General features: G+C 52.0%; 2 protein-coding genes across 2 annotated transcripts; one reads left to right on the forward strand and one right to left on the reverse strand.

Moving 5' to 3' along the window:
• Positions 1 to 1531: 1531 nt before the first annotated feature.
• Positions 1532 to 4722, reverse strand: GCG54_00000776 (Importin alpha re-exporter; the record flags this gene model as incomplete). Its single annotated transcript, XM_045400908.1, has 5 exons — positions 1532 to 2159; positions 2214 to 2517; positions 2568 to 4445; positions 4523 to 4651; positions 4695 to 4722. 5 exons carry the CDS (start codon positions 4720 to 4722, stop codon positions 1532 to 1534), a joined length of 2967 nt encoding a protein of 988 aa, XP_045263581.1.
• A 1658-nt stretch (positions 4723 to 6380) lies between these two features.
• On the forward strand, positions 6381 to 11243 carry GCG54_00000777 (Tuberous sclerosis 2 protein-like; the record flags this gene model as incomplete). Its single annotated transcript, XM_045400909.1, has 1 exon — positions 6381 to 11243. One exon carries the CDS (start codon positions 6381 to 6383, stop codon positions 11241 to 11243), a length of 4863 nt encoding a protein of 1620 aa, XP_045263582.1.
• Between the last annotated feature and the right edge of the window lie 4752 nt (positions 11244 to 15995).

Consider the following 15995-nt stretch of genomic DNA (forward strand, 5'->3'; position numbering starts at 1 on the left):
TTCGAGAAAGACCCCAGGAGTTTGTCATTCCAGTACAGATGCCGGTGACGAGGGGAGAGGTGGAGGGGCGTAATGAGCAGCGGGTACGGATACGTAGGTGTTCATCCCATGTTTCTTTCACGATGGAGGAGGGCCCAGACGTCCTTGTCGAATCGTCAACTACATTGCCAGGGTGAACGAGAGAGAGAGAGTCCACGCCCCCCCCCAATTCTTCATCCAATCATGCGGAACCTATAAAAAATCTTTGTACGGAGGTACGGAGTACCCTCCCTACACCGTTGTCGCTCATCGTTCGCCACGCGGTCTAATATCGGTGGGAAGAAAAGTTTTCCCTTGGCCAGCCACAGCCTGCTTTTTTGCGCTCGCCTCGCGTGATGGCAAAGAGCACGCGCCTCCTCTTCCGCAGACCTGCTCGCACTCCCTCCCCCGGCCTCGGAGGGCCGTAATTGAGCCCCAAAGCATTTTTATGCAGACAGAGTTTGAAACTACCTCGTACCTTATCTCTACCTTAGTCAGGGAGAACGGGTGAAACGGAACGAATATAATCAATCTGAATTTTTACACAATTCATTGCTGGTCCGCGGCCCCCTTAAACACTCATAAACACAAGGCCACGGGAGAAAACTTCTAGAACGACGGGTTCCCCGTTCGCAAACAAGGGACACCCGGGACGATGGGTTTCCCGGGATCTAATGGATTTATGGGTCGTGCGGAAGCGGTGTAGGAAAGGACGGGACTCCCGCCAGGCAGAAAGAGAGAGTGACAGACTTGTTGGGACAGTTTTTCTGGAAGCCCCCGACCGACGTACGGACCACCACCGTATCCGTACATGCGAATTAACACCCCCGGCCCCGGCCTATAGGTGCCCCGAGCGGGTACGGCCGCGGCCGGGGCCGAATGTTACCCTCTCTTGACACGATGCGAGCGTTTCCGTGACTTGCCAGGGGATGCGGATAGAGCATGTTCAGCGCATGACGGATTCCCCATGGATTTCGTGTCGTTGTCTGGGACCTCGGGTGGCTGGCTGGCCTGTGTGGGTTTCTGGGGTAATGATGGACCGGCCGTATGATATGAGCGATGAGAAGTGCAGTGGCTTGATGGACATGGGCATCGAGGATCGGGATGCCGCTCATGTTGACTCAAAATGAAATGTTGCTTTTGTCTTCTCACAGCTTGCGAGAATATGACACTTGTCAGCTGTGCGCGCCTCTATGAGACTATCTTATAATGATCATGCTTTCGGGCATCTGGCTTTGTACGACTGTCTGTCGTCTCTAGGCCTGCATCCGACGATCTATCTGATCGAGCTTCTGATGTTCCTCCACCGCATACGCCTCATTACGTCTTTCCTAAGCGAGCTTCCCTGTCCACTCAACTCCCTATTTTCCTGTTCGACGATGCTGTCCTGCGCCTTTTGTCCGCCCTACATTGCATTCGTCAAGTTCGCTCAAGCCTACTGAATTGGATGCCAACTGCCCATCGAGAAGACAACGTTGTCCGGCAGGCCCATTCCACCGCTGGGTAACGCCACCTATTGCAGATACTGCTGCAGTGCCTGCTGCTGCTCCGGCGTAAGACGCGTACTTATGAAGTTCACAATGGCTCCGTTGTGGCGCTGGTTGGCAGAGCTGATGTACGCGCTGACCCACGGGGCCACGGCAGTAACCTCGGGATAATCGTCACGCACAATCGGCTTGCAAGTGTTGAGTGCGGTGTACGACAGTCCGAACCCAATGTCATCAACGTCGGCCTCAGCAATGATCTCGTCGCCAAGACCCGCAGTCATCACGGGTGGGTTCACAAGCAGTGCGAGAAGAATCTTGCAGGTGTTTGCCCAACCCTTGGCGAACTTTTGCGCAAAGGCCTGAGAGTCGCAAAGAACCTTGGTGAGAGAGATCACAGCAAGTTTGCGGTCAACAGGACGCGCAAGCTTTTCCGTCTCACCGAGAACGAAAGTCGGGTAAACCTTGGTGAAGATGCCCTCTTGGATCTTCTCCGAGTGCTGCATGAAGTAGTCGGCGCCGTACCCGGCCTCAAGACGGGCCGAGACGAGGTGGAAGAACCGAGCGAAACGCAGCTTCAGCGAATCGGGTGGGTTGCCCTGCAACTTGGCAAATGTTAGATTCAAAATCGTGCCAAAGTATTGGTCAAGGACCCCGCTGCATTTTGGAGTTAGCATAATCCATGATGGATTTGGAGAGTGCAACGCTTACGGCTCGAATGACTTCACAACAGCCTCCAGAATGTCAAAGGCGTACAACTGGTACTTCTTGAAATTGAGGAGGCGCTGAAAGATACCAAGGATCGCCTCCAGCTTGTTCTCCGAGACGATGTAACTGGCAGTAGCGGGAATGACGGCTGACAAAAGTCGTGTGCAAGCAGGCACGTTACCCTTGGTGTCCCACAAGCCTGCCTCGAGCAACGGGCCCAGGAAAGCCTTGTAGTTGTCGGAAATAGCATCACGAGGGCTTGACTCCAGGAGCAGCGCCAGGATCTGGAAAATGTACTGCAGGAATTCTGCGAAAGAATTAGCAAGGCGTTATGAAGTATCAAAGGGAATATCCTACCTGAGACATCTTCCACCAGAATCTGGTTGAAGGGCTCCCACAACTTCTGGTTGAAGAGTGCTGCGCTCGTTGAAGAGCAGTACCTGACAAGCGCACCCAGTGCCTCGAAGTGGTAGTAGTAAAAGCGCGGGTTGCTAGGGTTCTGCTTGATCATGTTGGTGATAGCAATCAAGTGCGTGAGGATGCCCTCGACGAGAGGGGCTGCACCGTCCTTGATGACGATGAGGATTCTCATGACGCATCTCATCAAGAACTCATTCTCCTGCAACTTCGCAGGGGTTCTCTCCTTCTCGATCAACTTGAACAGGTGGTCAAGCAGATCCTTCGCGAAAGGCTGAATGTCCTCGCGAGGGAACATAGCCTTGCCAGAATCATCAGACAAGAAGAGAAGGCGCTCCACTGCAATTGCAGCGTAAGAATAGACAACGTAGTTGTCCGAGGCCAGGTTCTGGATGAGAGGAGGGAACGCGAGCTTCCATTGCTCCTTCGTCAACTGGCTACGGAAGGTATGCAGATATTTGATGGCATCAACCTTGGAAATGGGCTCAACGCCTGCGCTCGCCATCAGGTCAGACGCAATGTGCTGCTCGAAGAAGTCAACAACGTTGACCAGAGAGTTGACGGTCTTGACACCCTGAGCCGAGGTGACGGAACCCTTGGCAGCGACCGAGATGAACAGGTAGACAGCGGTGTCCTTTGCCTTCCAGTCGGTCTTGCCCTGCTCCAAGTAATGGTTGATGTACTTGTAGACAACTCCAGTGACCAGTTGCTCGTACTTCTCTTGAAGCCTCCGGAGGAAATCAGTGGCAGAACGGCGTCTGGAATCGGTGTCGGAGCCCTCCAGATCGCGACGGATAAACTCGATGGGCTCATCCTCGAAAAGCTCCAGATCAGATTCGCGCAGGGCGACGTTGGGCAAAATGACCTTCTCGACCACTTGGCCCAGGACTTCCTCGTTGGCAAAGACACCAGAATGCTGGGACGTGCCTGCAACAGCGGTCAAGAAGTGCAGGGCCTTGCTGACTAGCAAGTCGTACTTGGTCTCGGCTCCGACATTGGAAAGAAGGTTCCAAGCATTTGTGATGAAAGGCTCGGTGTACTTGCTGAAGTCTTCGTCGTACTTGAGGGTGTAGAGCTCCAAAGCCTCGCAAATGTCCGCCTTGACGGTATCGACGATACTAACCTCGGTATCGTCATCGGTTTCGAGAATGGGGTTCGAGTAAGTGAGGTACTTGTGCAGGAGCTCGGAGATGGACGCCAGATGTTCTTCGAAAATGGGAGGCATGTCGTGTGACGAGAGATCGTAGAAAATCTTGATCATGAGACTCAGAGCATCGAACCAGTTCTTAAGAACATCCTTGTTCTGGGCGTTCTTGGTGATCTGCTCGTCGGTTTGAACCAAGAGACGCACAAAAGGCTGGGCAAAGGTGCTAATGACATGGTTGATTTCCGTGTACAGCTCGTCGGTTCTGAAGAGTGGTCGCCAGCGGACAAAGATAGAGTGGGCGACTTCGAGTACACCGATGTTGATCTTGGGATCGACGGGGGAAAACTTCTCGACGAGCTCCTGCGTCAGAGATTGCCACCGCTCCCAGAAGTCGGAGTCGGCGATGATGCTGATGGCATCGCCAAGCTGTGTTTGGATGGCGGGAGGGCAGGCAATCATCAGCCCAATAAGCTGAGACTTGATTGTTTGCACCTCATCGGCGGGGAGCTTGTAGTTTCCGTCGGCGTCAACGTAGTTGGAGCGAATGAAGTTCTTGAAAGCCAAAGCAGCAGCCAGACGAGTCTTGAGGGGCAGAGGGTCGGAAGCAACGATGTTGAGCAGTTGCAGCGAGTATTGGGGCTTGCTTTGCTCAGCCTTGAGGGCGTTCTCGGCTGTTGTTCCATTTGTTTATTAGCATGCAAAGCAAACAAAGTTGGCGGGGTAGGAAGCAACGGGGATATTTAGGTACCTTTTTTGTGAGTGCTGGGGTCTAAAGTAGCGTCCAGCAGCTGGGCGATGGTGCCCATTTGGGAGGCCATCTTGACAGAGTTCGCAACGTCGAAAAGGTGTGTGGATGACGATGTGTTGGGTGTTCGGACTGTCGTGGACTCTGCCTGTTCTGAACTTTTTGGGGATGGGACGTGTTGCTGTGGGGGGCGAGGCTGCCATTTGGAAAACAGATGGAAGGTACTGTGGGGCAACTGTCATTGGCTGGAGCCTGCTGTTAGGCAACCTGAACAGGTTGCGGGAGGCGCTTGGGCCGGGGTGAAGGCACCGGTTGTGTTGTCGGAAAAACCACGGCCAGCCACGGCGGGGCTGGCCCGTGCTTGGTGCAAGACAGGAATAGGAGCCCATTTCAGGGTTTGCTGCAAGAGAGACAAAGAGAGGAATTGCTGAAGAAAATTCCCTGGAATGAGGGAGGGTCTTCTGACGTCGTCCACGAAGGTTGGTTGGTACCGTAGCCGGGAGCGGCTTTGTTGAGCGTGGGCTGTCTTGGAATTAGGGCAACAGGGAGATCAGATTACGGATACTCCTGCAGGAATTACTACTGCAATCCTGTGAGACAGAGATAAGGCATATCAAACCAATTGGTGTAGTCATCTCATGTTTCCATAACTATCGTCAGAATGTGCCTAAATGTGCCTACTAGAGCTATTGATCTCTGGCTAAGCACCGGCCATCAGCCCCCCGTGACATTTTGATCCGGACCGGCGCCGACAGCGGGGCATTCTCGGAAGGGTGGATGCCCGCCACGGAGAATGACGCCACGGCCACCTCAGGGCAGATGACGGAATAATGTTGGTGCGACGTGACCAGGGGCGTCAAAAAGGAAGCATTCATTCATTGGATGAGCATGAATCTCTACGCCCGCCAGGACCTGGGATGGATCAGCTGGCCATGTCGAGTGGGGCATTTGACCACTCTAGGACTCTTTGGCTTAGGTAAGGCTGGTAAGGTACTTGGAGGAAACCTGCAACTGCAACGGGAAAAGAGATGCCCTGCGCGCGCACTGCATCAGGGAGCTCACGAACTGTTGGTTCTTGCTGCAGGTACTTGTCGCCTTTCCTGCCCCCTAAAAAACCTGCACTACCTCCACCCCTACCGCCCCTGACCAGTGACGGTACAGCAGCAGCAGCCCGGCCCTGCACCGACAGAGGGGATCAGCGTTCAATTTTCCTCGACGCATTTTTCTGCTGCTTCCATATCTCTTAGATGCACCACCGACGAACTTCAACAGTCCGATGCGCGAGACTATGCTGTGAGAGCGCATTAGCACCTCCCGAATCCTTGGCACCGCAAACCACAGACAATCGCCGGACCGAAACCACCACACCACCGGCCTCTCGCCTCTCAACTCACGTCCCGTCGTTGAGTCCCCCCTGGCCTGACTGAGGTGGTGGTTCCAGTTGCGCCGGGGGCCTTGTTGCTTGGTGTGCGTGCGGCACCCCTCCCACTTCGTCCAACTTGTTGCTCTCCCACTCCGACTCCCACGTCGGGGCTATCTGGCCTGCAGCTCGCCTCGCCGCCGTGGATGGGGTTTTCCAGACCTTCCCAGCTGAGCCGATAGCACGTTTGCCGTAAGTATCGTCTGCAGATACCTACTTCTTGCTTCCTTTTTCCCTCTCCAGCCCACACGTCCTAGCCTGCGTACCTATCCATCTACCTTGCTCCGCAAACTAAGTTTCATCGTCATCTCCAAAGTTGTGGACCCCCATGAGGCCATCATCGTCATTAGCGATTCGAATGACAGCATCACTTCGCTCTTTTACCTACCTTTGACCACTACCACGCCGATATGAAGCACACTGTGCTACAACGCGGCTAACATGCTCCGTCGCATAGTATCCTCCAAGAACATCCCCAGCGAGTCCGACCAGTCCGACGAGCACATGTCCCCTTCGCCAGGAGATGCGCCTTCATCGCCAGACTCGAGTCGCCCCGGCGGCCTGGCGAGCGTCTTCAAAGGCTTGACGGGTGCCAAGTTGACCAAGTCTCCTCCGCCGAGCCTCAAATCTACCTCGTCGATCCTCTCCCCCATCGCCGACACCGTGAATGCCACCCGCACTACCCTGACTCTGTCGCCAAACCACATGGAGTCCTTTGAGTTGCTGAAGAGCGGGAACGGCACCGCTGCCGATCGCGTTTCTGCCGCAAACTCCCTTCGATATGCCGTGTCCGAATACCCCATGAACCCTGTCCAGGACATCTGGTACGCTGCGAAGGACATGATCGATGCGACAAAGACAGATGCAGAACGTCTCGCTGGTTGGGAGCTTCTCTCAGAATGCGTCAAACACAAGGAGGCCTCGGACCTCGATCGCAAAGAGTACTTCCAAACCCTCACTGCACCCGCGAACCCGGATGATTTCCACCTACAACTGGCTGCTGTCGTGGACCTCACCAATCATGGGAGACAGCTGAATGGTTTCGATTACGATGTGATACCTTTACTACGAAGTTGGCTTTGCGATGCCTACAAGGCCGTCAAAGCCGCGAGGAAACAAGCTAGTCGAGATGCGAAGAAGAACACCAAATCCAGGGCCTCTGTCGCTGGAGAGGAAAAGAACCTGCATCAGTTATTCGTTTTCATCAGCGAGGTCATCAAATTTGGATCCAACGTAGCCGATGAGGCTGCAATGTCTGGTTTGATGAAAGCGTTGGTCGGCATCTGTCTTAGCACCACCATCGAAGACGACCTACGGGCTTCAATCAGCGTTATTGATACAATTGTGACGTTCGGCACCTTGCCTGTCGAAAGCTTCAAGGAGTGTGTACTTGTGCTGGGCTCAATATTCTGCCTGGTACCAAGCCTATCCAAGACCGCATGGCACACCATATCCATATTGCTGAAATCGCACAATGGCCCCGCCGCAGTGAGAGTATTAGTCGACCTGTTGCGCCATCTCCCACCGGACGGCACCAGCAAAGGAAAGGACACCAGGGACATCCGCGGCGTGCTCGCTGTCTTGGAGAAACTGCTCACAAAAAGCACAGAAAAGGGATACCCGCCTGTGCCCTTTGCGCTACTCATCGATGGATTGGTTGCTGCGGTCCACAGCACGGACTCGGGCCGAGTTCACTGCGCAATTTTGAAGCTCGTCAACTCCCTATTCCGCGACGGTGATGGAAAGCTTCATAATTTGATCATCGAGGAAGACTGGTCGGCATTACTCGATGTGGCCATGGAATGTTCAAAGAAGGCCTCACCAAACATGGTGACCGGTATCGGTTTAATAGCCCCGGAGACAGAACCTGACCGACCAGACGAAGCTATTGGCCTCGAGCTGTTGAAGCTTATCGCGCGTCTAGAAGAGTTGGCCACTAATAAGTCCGGCGATTTTGTTCAGCGACAGATAATCATCAGCTTCTTCACCAACATTCATGCCCGACTTCCAGATTCTGCGGCACGGGTTGTTCTCACATACTTTCAGGAATTCCGATGCTGCTCTCCTTCGGATCTGCAGTGGGAAGAAAACTTATCTCTGGTCCTGTCGGAATTCTATGCCAATCGGAACCGAACTTCTCAGACTCGTCTTCTAGCCCTTCAGGCTGTCACCGAGTCTTACGACATGATGGACCTCATTGGAGAGGGTTTAGGCGATGACATTGTTCCGAATCTGATTAAAGACCTTCTCAGAGACATAGCTGATGAGACCAACCTGCTGGTTCTTGAGGCAGTCGTCTCATTTATGGTTTCTGTCTGTGTGTCTTCGGATCGTGAACTTTTCGACTATATCACAGACACGTTGAGGACAATTGTCATGAACGAGCGGCTCTTATCGCCAATACCGTCGTCAACGACATCGCGGCCAACAACCCCGGTCATGGCTGATGCAGCTCCTGTCAAGAGCCATACAGCTTCTGGTGTTGTGACAAGGGGTTATGTTAAGCTTTTCATGCGATGCATGAACTTAGACGGAGCCAAAAGTCTCAAACTTTACGACGCACTCGTCAACATCGCGAAAACAAGCTCTGGCAAAACGGATGCTCGACTTGTAGCGATGAAGCTTTTGTTCCGTCTGAGAGCCGACTGGGCCAACAGGGTATTCTTGATCCAGGATACAGAGTCAGAAGGCTTGGCGGCGACATTGCAACACACAGGTTCGCTTCGAGGACGAAAGCAAAGTGAGGATGCTCAACCTGCTAGAAACACGAGAGCAGACCATGGCGCCGTATCCCGTACTACGAGAGGAATTTCCTTCAGCAGCTCGTCAACGCAAGACAGGAGCTTTCCCATGCGCTCTGCCAGCGGCGCTAAACAGACGCATCCTTACAAGCAACTATGGGTCCTGCCTGATCCCGAGGCTTTGCCTGAGTCTCCATCCGCAATAGCAAGCCCCATACTGGTGTCTCATATCGAAGATTTGGATACTAGGGTCACTGAAGAAGGCGACACAAATGCCGTCGAGACGAAACAAATTGCCTTGAACATGGAAGTCTGGCTTGACGCGATTGTTCACATTGTTGAGCACGGAGGCGATTGGGAGGTCTACAGCATGGTATTGGTGCATTTGCCTTCACAACTCACGAACCATGCAATTTTCCGGGGAGCTGTGCCGCAAATCAAAGAGCTCCGGCGCGTGGTGTGTGAACAGATTCGGACGAACAACTTTCAAGAGCCGCCTAACTGTACCAGTCTGCGGCGCGCTGATGTCGCCATCTGCCTTTTCCACAGCCTGACCATGATATTGAGCTATCACGAGTTCTTCCTCAAGGACCAAGAGGACGAGATCGTGCAGGCCTTTGTCAAGGGCATATCGACTTGGGAAAGGTGCGCCAAATACTGCATTCACGCCCTGTCAATCTGTTGCCACGAATTACCTCTATCCACCAGCAAGACTCTAGTACAAATGCTGCAGAAGATGGCGCAAATCATCACCCAACCACATGTCGCTATGCACATTCTGGAGTTTCTTGCATGTCTGAGCAGAATGCAAAATTTGTACGTAAACTTCAGGGAAGATGAGTATCGCATCGTGTTTGGTATTTGCGTCAGATACCTTCAGTACGTTCGAGACAAGAAACAAACCCAACGAGGCAGCCTCCATAGCGAAGCAGCAACGCCAACCGGGACCTCAGCGCCAGACACTTTGCATCCAAACGCGGCAGATGACCTGCCTCAATATGTGTATGCCTTAGCATACCATGTCATTACCTTCTGGTTCTTGGCCCTGAAGCTCCCGGATCGTGCTAACCATGTTGGATGGATTGCCAAGAACTTGCTCACAGATGTCGACGGTGGACAAAATCCTGAAGAACAAGCTTTGGTCACGCTCGACTTCATGCAAAGAGTCGCTTTCGCCGACGCCGATGAATCTTCGGAAGATTTACTCTTTACGAAAGAAAGATTTGGAGAGATTCTGAAGCGCAGATGGCTCATGGGCAACAGCATCGTGACAATTGAACAGTCAACGACCACTGGGTGGTCCCAGATCACTAAACGGCAACCTTCTGGGACGTCATCTTACATTGTCCACGAGAATTTCAGACCACGTCCGGCACACCAAGCACAATACATATCCGATGTTTCGAGAGACGGGCAATTAACCAACAACAATATCCTGCCTAGCCACTTGATGGTGCAGTTGATGACCTCAACCCCGCAGACCGCCGACGGAGCTCGCCCAATTCCCCTTCCCGATGACGAAGCGGTGCAGAGAGCTATGAGGGTGTTTGACCGCAATTCGACTGTGGACGGACACAAGGTGGGAGTGGTTTACATTGGCGAAGGTCAAACGCAAGAAGCCGAGATTCTTGCCAATGTCTCAGGTAGTAGTGACTACGTGACGTTCCTCAATGGCTTGGGCACTCTCACAAAACTAAAGGGCTCCAAGTTCAATTCACAGGGCCTGGATAGGGAGTACGACACCGACGGCGAGTACACATTTTGCTGGCGCGACAAGGTCACAGAAATGGTCTTCCACGTCACTACGCAAATGCCCACGAACCTTGAGCGAGACCCAATCTGCATTAACAAAAAGCGACACATCGGCAACGACTTCGTCAATATCATTTTCAACGATTCTGGAACGCCCTTCAGGTTCGATACTTTTCCTAGCGAATTCAACTATGTCAACATCGTCATCACTCCAGAGTCGAGAGCAGGATTCCTCGCTATGCGAGAAAACCCACCAAGCGAAAAGCACCCGCCTTTCTATAAGGTGCAGGTCATGAGCAAGCCTGGTTTTCCTGAAATCTCACCAGCGTCTGAGACGAAGATGGTCAGCCTGAAAGCGCTCCCAGGTTTCATACGCTTGCTAGCGCTCAACGCTTCCGTTTTCTGTCTCGTTTGGGCAAATCGCGAAGTCGGCGAGCACATCAGTTCTTGGCGCAACCGACTCAGGGAGATCAAGCGCCTTCGTGAGAAATTTGGCCCCAAGAATGCGCAAAACACACACGCTTCACTCAACCACATCAACAGTGCCTTGACACCATCACCGCCGCCCACCTCACTAGGCGGCGCTGTCGTCGGCGCCAATCCATTGGGACCGGATGCCAAATCAGCCAGCGTGCGCGACAGTTTCAGCAGCCTCCGCCGATCCTCCGTCGCCACCTTCTTCACGAGCACGAGCGAACAAACGAGCCACCGCAGCTCAATGCTCTCCACCACAACCAACGATACCGAGGTTGTAACAGCCAACGGACTCGACTCTCTCGTCGAGTCGGTTGACTTTTCTAAATGGGCGTAAATACGACACGACATCGCAACCTCCGTCACTCTGTTTTTTTTCCACAACGTAGCAAGCGATATACAACAAAAGTTCGGCGTGGGCGTGTTGGGTACCTAATGAAAGAACAAAAGACGCAAAACGATGTATCAAGTCCCTCGTCATATGACGTCTTTAAATGACACTTTTCTATGGACGGGGAGTGAGGGGGGCAATCACCGGGGGGAGGCGGCGGGTTCTTCGGAATGAATACCACTAAAAGTTTTCTGTTCTTTGTTTTGTACATGGACGCCTCAATCTGTATTGTACAGGCTATCGTGACGAAAAGACTCCCTTCCGCAAGAAAATCTTGAGTTGTCTCCTGTGCAATGTTTAATCACCGTTTCAACGTCGCAATCGTATTACCGTCGCCTTCTGAGCTCGACAGTCAATTCGGTGGACATTTGGACGCATGTGATCACAAGCACTCTCAACCAAGTCCTTCCATCGTTTTGAGTCCTAGAAATGCTTCATTGAACGTATGTATCGACAGTCAGCAGGACACCCATTCAATTCGACAAACAACCTCAAACGGACTCGGTCGCCATGCTTAATATTTATCTCCTTCACCCGACTTCCGAACCCAAACGAACAAACATAGCGTCGACACCCAGGCTCCCTGCCCGAAATACCCAGAATCGAGCGCACACAATTTGCGAGGGCATCCCGCAATTTCGTACATTCAGCACAGCTTCCTCTCGCGACACCCGAGACGTCGACGGCTAAGGACGGCGAGATGTTCGTTCTGATCCACTTACAATGGCATGTTGCTAGGTCACAGACTCTTAATGCGCGAGTCCTGTCACCCAGTCGATGCTAATTGAACGCCTCGTCCTCCTCGATCTATCCGGCTGCCATTGAGTAGGGCAATGAACGATCGAAGAAGATTTCGACAGAACACTCACTAGACATTGTCCCTTCCAAACCCTTCCAAACGCCCAATTATATAATTGAGCCTCTCGCTATGGCGACGTTGTTCCGACACTGGACGTTTTCAACTACTCTTCGTTCTGCGACGGCCCATCCCCACGATTGTACATCAATCAATTGGACGCCGTGGCCGCAGCTGCTGTTCGCCATTGTCTCCCTTTCATTATAGATATAGTCCTCAACTAGCACTGCCTTACTTTGGAAGATTGGTGTTGTAGCTTCTGCATCATAAGTAATGCAAGTGGAACAACGTAAGCTGTCATCTGCCAAGAAATGGATAAAGGCCGAACGACGAAGTTGCTAATGGCTTGCCGCAACAGTGTGTAGGAACATGGCCGTGATAGTTCCTCTGAATACGACCTGCCGATACAGAAATAGGATCTTCATCTTAATCAGCCTTCCTAAGCAGCAAATCTGTGTCTCGTTGATATGATCTGCTTTCGCCACCAACGAAGCCATCGCCACAACCTGTTCCAGCCTCTATACACTTTGGCGGCTGCGCGAATTCGGCAGCATATTTTATAGTCGTGCATATGCTTTGATACCATGGCGATGCCTCAACTCGACATTCAAATCATAATAGAGTCCTAGCGTGTAAATAGGACTTTAAACTCTCCGCTGATGACTATCATCGTGACTCTATGGCGGCGATTCCTCTGGAACAGACAATCGTGTCTGTTAATCATTCCTGAACCATATCAACCCAGGAAGCAAGGGCAAGACCATCTCTTTTCAGGCAATGAAAGTATAGTACTTCACTTAAGCTCTCAGCAATATAACTTTGGTTAGGAGATTGGCGATGATTGCGAGCCCTTCTGAATATGTCTAGAGATCTCGGACACAAAGCAGACCACTTCAGAGGTACTTTGGGGACCACTCCGCGACCTCTCTCATCATTCTGTAGAAATCGAACTGAGTGTGATGCAATGATGTGGCTAGGAAAAGTATACAAACTATCGTACACTCGAGAGGTCACAGTGACCTTCTTCGTGCGGTACAGGACATCGACAACAAGAAAGTCCAATCACAGCAATTCCTCATGACTCGCAGATGAACGGCTGCCCTTTTGTCCACGTCGTTCAATTTCGGAGTTTCTCTACGGCTCACGGCCTTACATACGATCACAGCTTGTTCAACTCTTGAGAACCGTACGCCAAAACTTCAATCACGGCTGCGCCTAGAACACAGGAATAATCGACATCTGAACACACCAGCCTATAAATCTCTCCCAGAGCACGACTGTACACTCAAACTTTACCCCTCTCGACTAGTTCTTTCCACGACTATTCCGCCTATCCCGCCCATCGTCCACCGCACCCTCCCGACTCGGCGAGGCCTAAACACCTCCCAAACCGGTAATTCTCCGAAACCTTGCAGCATCGTGGCTTCCACATCCAGAATCCAGACAAGTCCAAACGGGCCATTTGCTCCTAAGTCTCAACCCCCAATGTAAGCACCCAACGCCACACAATTCATAGCAACCAATGACACTGTCGCTTTCACGAAACCTCAATGCCGTGGACCGCTCCAGATCAATAGGGCACAGACAATTAGGAGCCGCACGTAAAGAGTATATCTTCCCCTTGCGTTCTTGTCAGTGGCCAATTAGTCTAAACGCAGTCGATAATTCTATAGGTCTATATCGTAGAGCTGTCTAAACTCACCGATATAGCTGCTAGACATCCGTTTCGGCGGAGCCACGTTGTGAACTCCAAAGGCCGGTTTTAACGGAGCAGAGCGCCAACGAGATCCCGTTCGATGATAGGCCGATGACCATGACCATGCCAAGAGCCAATTTCCAACACCAACAATCTTCACATACCCTGTCCCCTTACTGGGGAAACATTGCATGTTGGACTACTCCATACCTTGTCAATGTTCACAAAGCGACCTAGTCCGCGACGCCCTGCATGTGTCGACGTCAGCCCTTCTACCTTTTGATAAGCTAGCGCGCCTCTCTCTATCCATGCCCATTTCGTATCAAAATTTCGCCGCGTCGAGGAAGTCGAGCGAAGGTAACGGCTCAAGCCTCCTGGGTAAAGCGTTCGTCTTGCGGGATCATAGTTGATCAGAAACAGATAGGTCATGGCCAACCCTCATCAAAGGGTAACATTTTGGCTTGCCAGGTATGACTCGATCTTAGTCCAGAGAGCCCGTTAGAAGCTTTTGGATGGAAGCAGGGTTGAGTATTGTCAAAGCCGGCGTCAATCCGACAGCTCAGTTTCGCAATCACAACATTTCACCGGGCGGGAAACACTACCAGCAGATATACACACTTCATTACCAGGCCCTAAGAACACACCTTCGCGGAGTCTCTTGTCTAACTCTTCGAATTCAAAAGCCCCAAGTAGCTTCTGCACATCAATATTTGTTTTAAGGCTCTGAAAACGCAAATAGGCCTTGTTTACGAACAACTTTACCTAAAGGCTAATTGCCATTTCAGAAATGTTTACGCAATCCCATCGCCATACGGAACGCACATAATCATAACGCAATTATCAACCCACCGATCACTTTTCACCTACAATTTACGTCACAAAGACGTAAACCTCAACACGCCTCAACCTCCGGACTAGGGAAAAAAAAAAAAAAAAAAAAAAAAAAAAAGGNGGAATAGGGAAAAAAAAAAAAAAAAAAAAAAAAAAGGGCCAAGATGTCGTTTGATCTTCTGCGCAAGCGCATCTGTGTCTAGGAAGGGGGGTAGCTCGGCACACACAATTTCTGCAATCATCAACAACCGCAAGGTCTGCCCTTCCCTGCGCTGTAATCGCCTTGGCTACCCTATTCGAACTGGGGCCGGTGATAAAACGCACATGTACCTGTATGCAGAATGCCTTGATTGCATCCTCGTCACGGCTTAGTCTCAAAAGGAACGTCTCGAGCCATATAACCCGCGGTTGAGTCTTGGCCCGCAACTCGCTTCTTCGGCCCACGGCATCCCGAGACGTAACTCGGGACTGCCGAGCCGTGTTTGACGAAAGGAAGCCCACAGGCCAGTATAGATTCACGAAATTAATACACACTCTGCAATATGTCTTTCCCCTTCTTATCTTTTCGGTTTGCTCACAGATGGAGCAACCGAGTAACCAGGACAAAGACTTCACCGACGGTAAGGTACGTCTACCGATCTCTACACGACGAACACCGGGTAAGATTCCGCGGATATGGATTCCGAACTCAGGCGGGAACTAATTAGCAGCTCCCATGACCGCGGACCTTAACTCCGTAGCGTGACGGAGCACAAGGAAGGGGGGACAAAATGAAAAAGACCGGAGAAATTGGCCGGTCAAGCTAGCTGGGGTTCCCAGCTCCTTGGGTTGCCAATCTGTCTGCCCACCAAACGGCTTACGGCCGGCAAGATGATGGGTCATGTTGTAGTCCCGCTGATGGTGTCTTCTCCTGTACGAATAGACTACACAGTGTAAGTCAACCGATGTGAGTGTCAGCAACTATTCTGCCGGATGGGCGGGGGAGATGTCTTCGCAATGGATCGTAGTCTTTCCTGTCTCATCATCGGGGGGAGGGGAAAGGCGTGACATCTATTCTCTGTCTAGTCATCATCTAGTCGATATAAACCCCCCCCCCCCCCCCCCCCCNAAAAACCCCCCCCCCCCCCCCCCCCCCCCAAACGAATCAAGAATTGGCGTCCCGCCCGAAGCGCCAGAACAGGTCAATTGTTGCACGACATGAACAAACACCGCTCCTGCTCCTCGTCCCCCCACCAAAGAGTCTTTAATGGTGGTTGGTGTAAATCAATACGTCTGCACTCTCGTGGCACACACGCTCTCCCCCAAACCACCCCTG

Source organism: Colletotrichum gloeosporioides (genome assembly GCF_011800055.1).
Source record: "Colletotrichum gloeosporioides strain Lc1 chromosome Unknown consensus_50, whole genome shotgun sequence".
In the NCBI taxonomy this organism is placed as follows: domain Eukaryota; kingdom Fungi; phylum Ascomycota; class Sordariomycetes; order Glomerellales; family Glomerellaceae; genus Colletotrichum; species Colletotrichum gloeosporioides.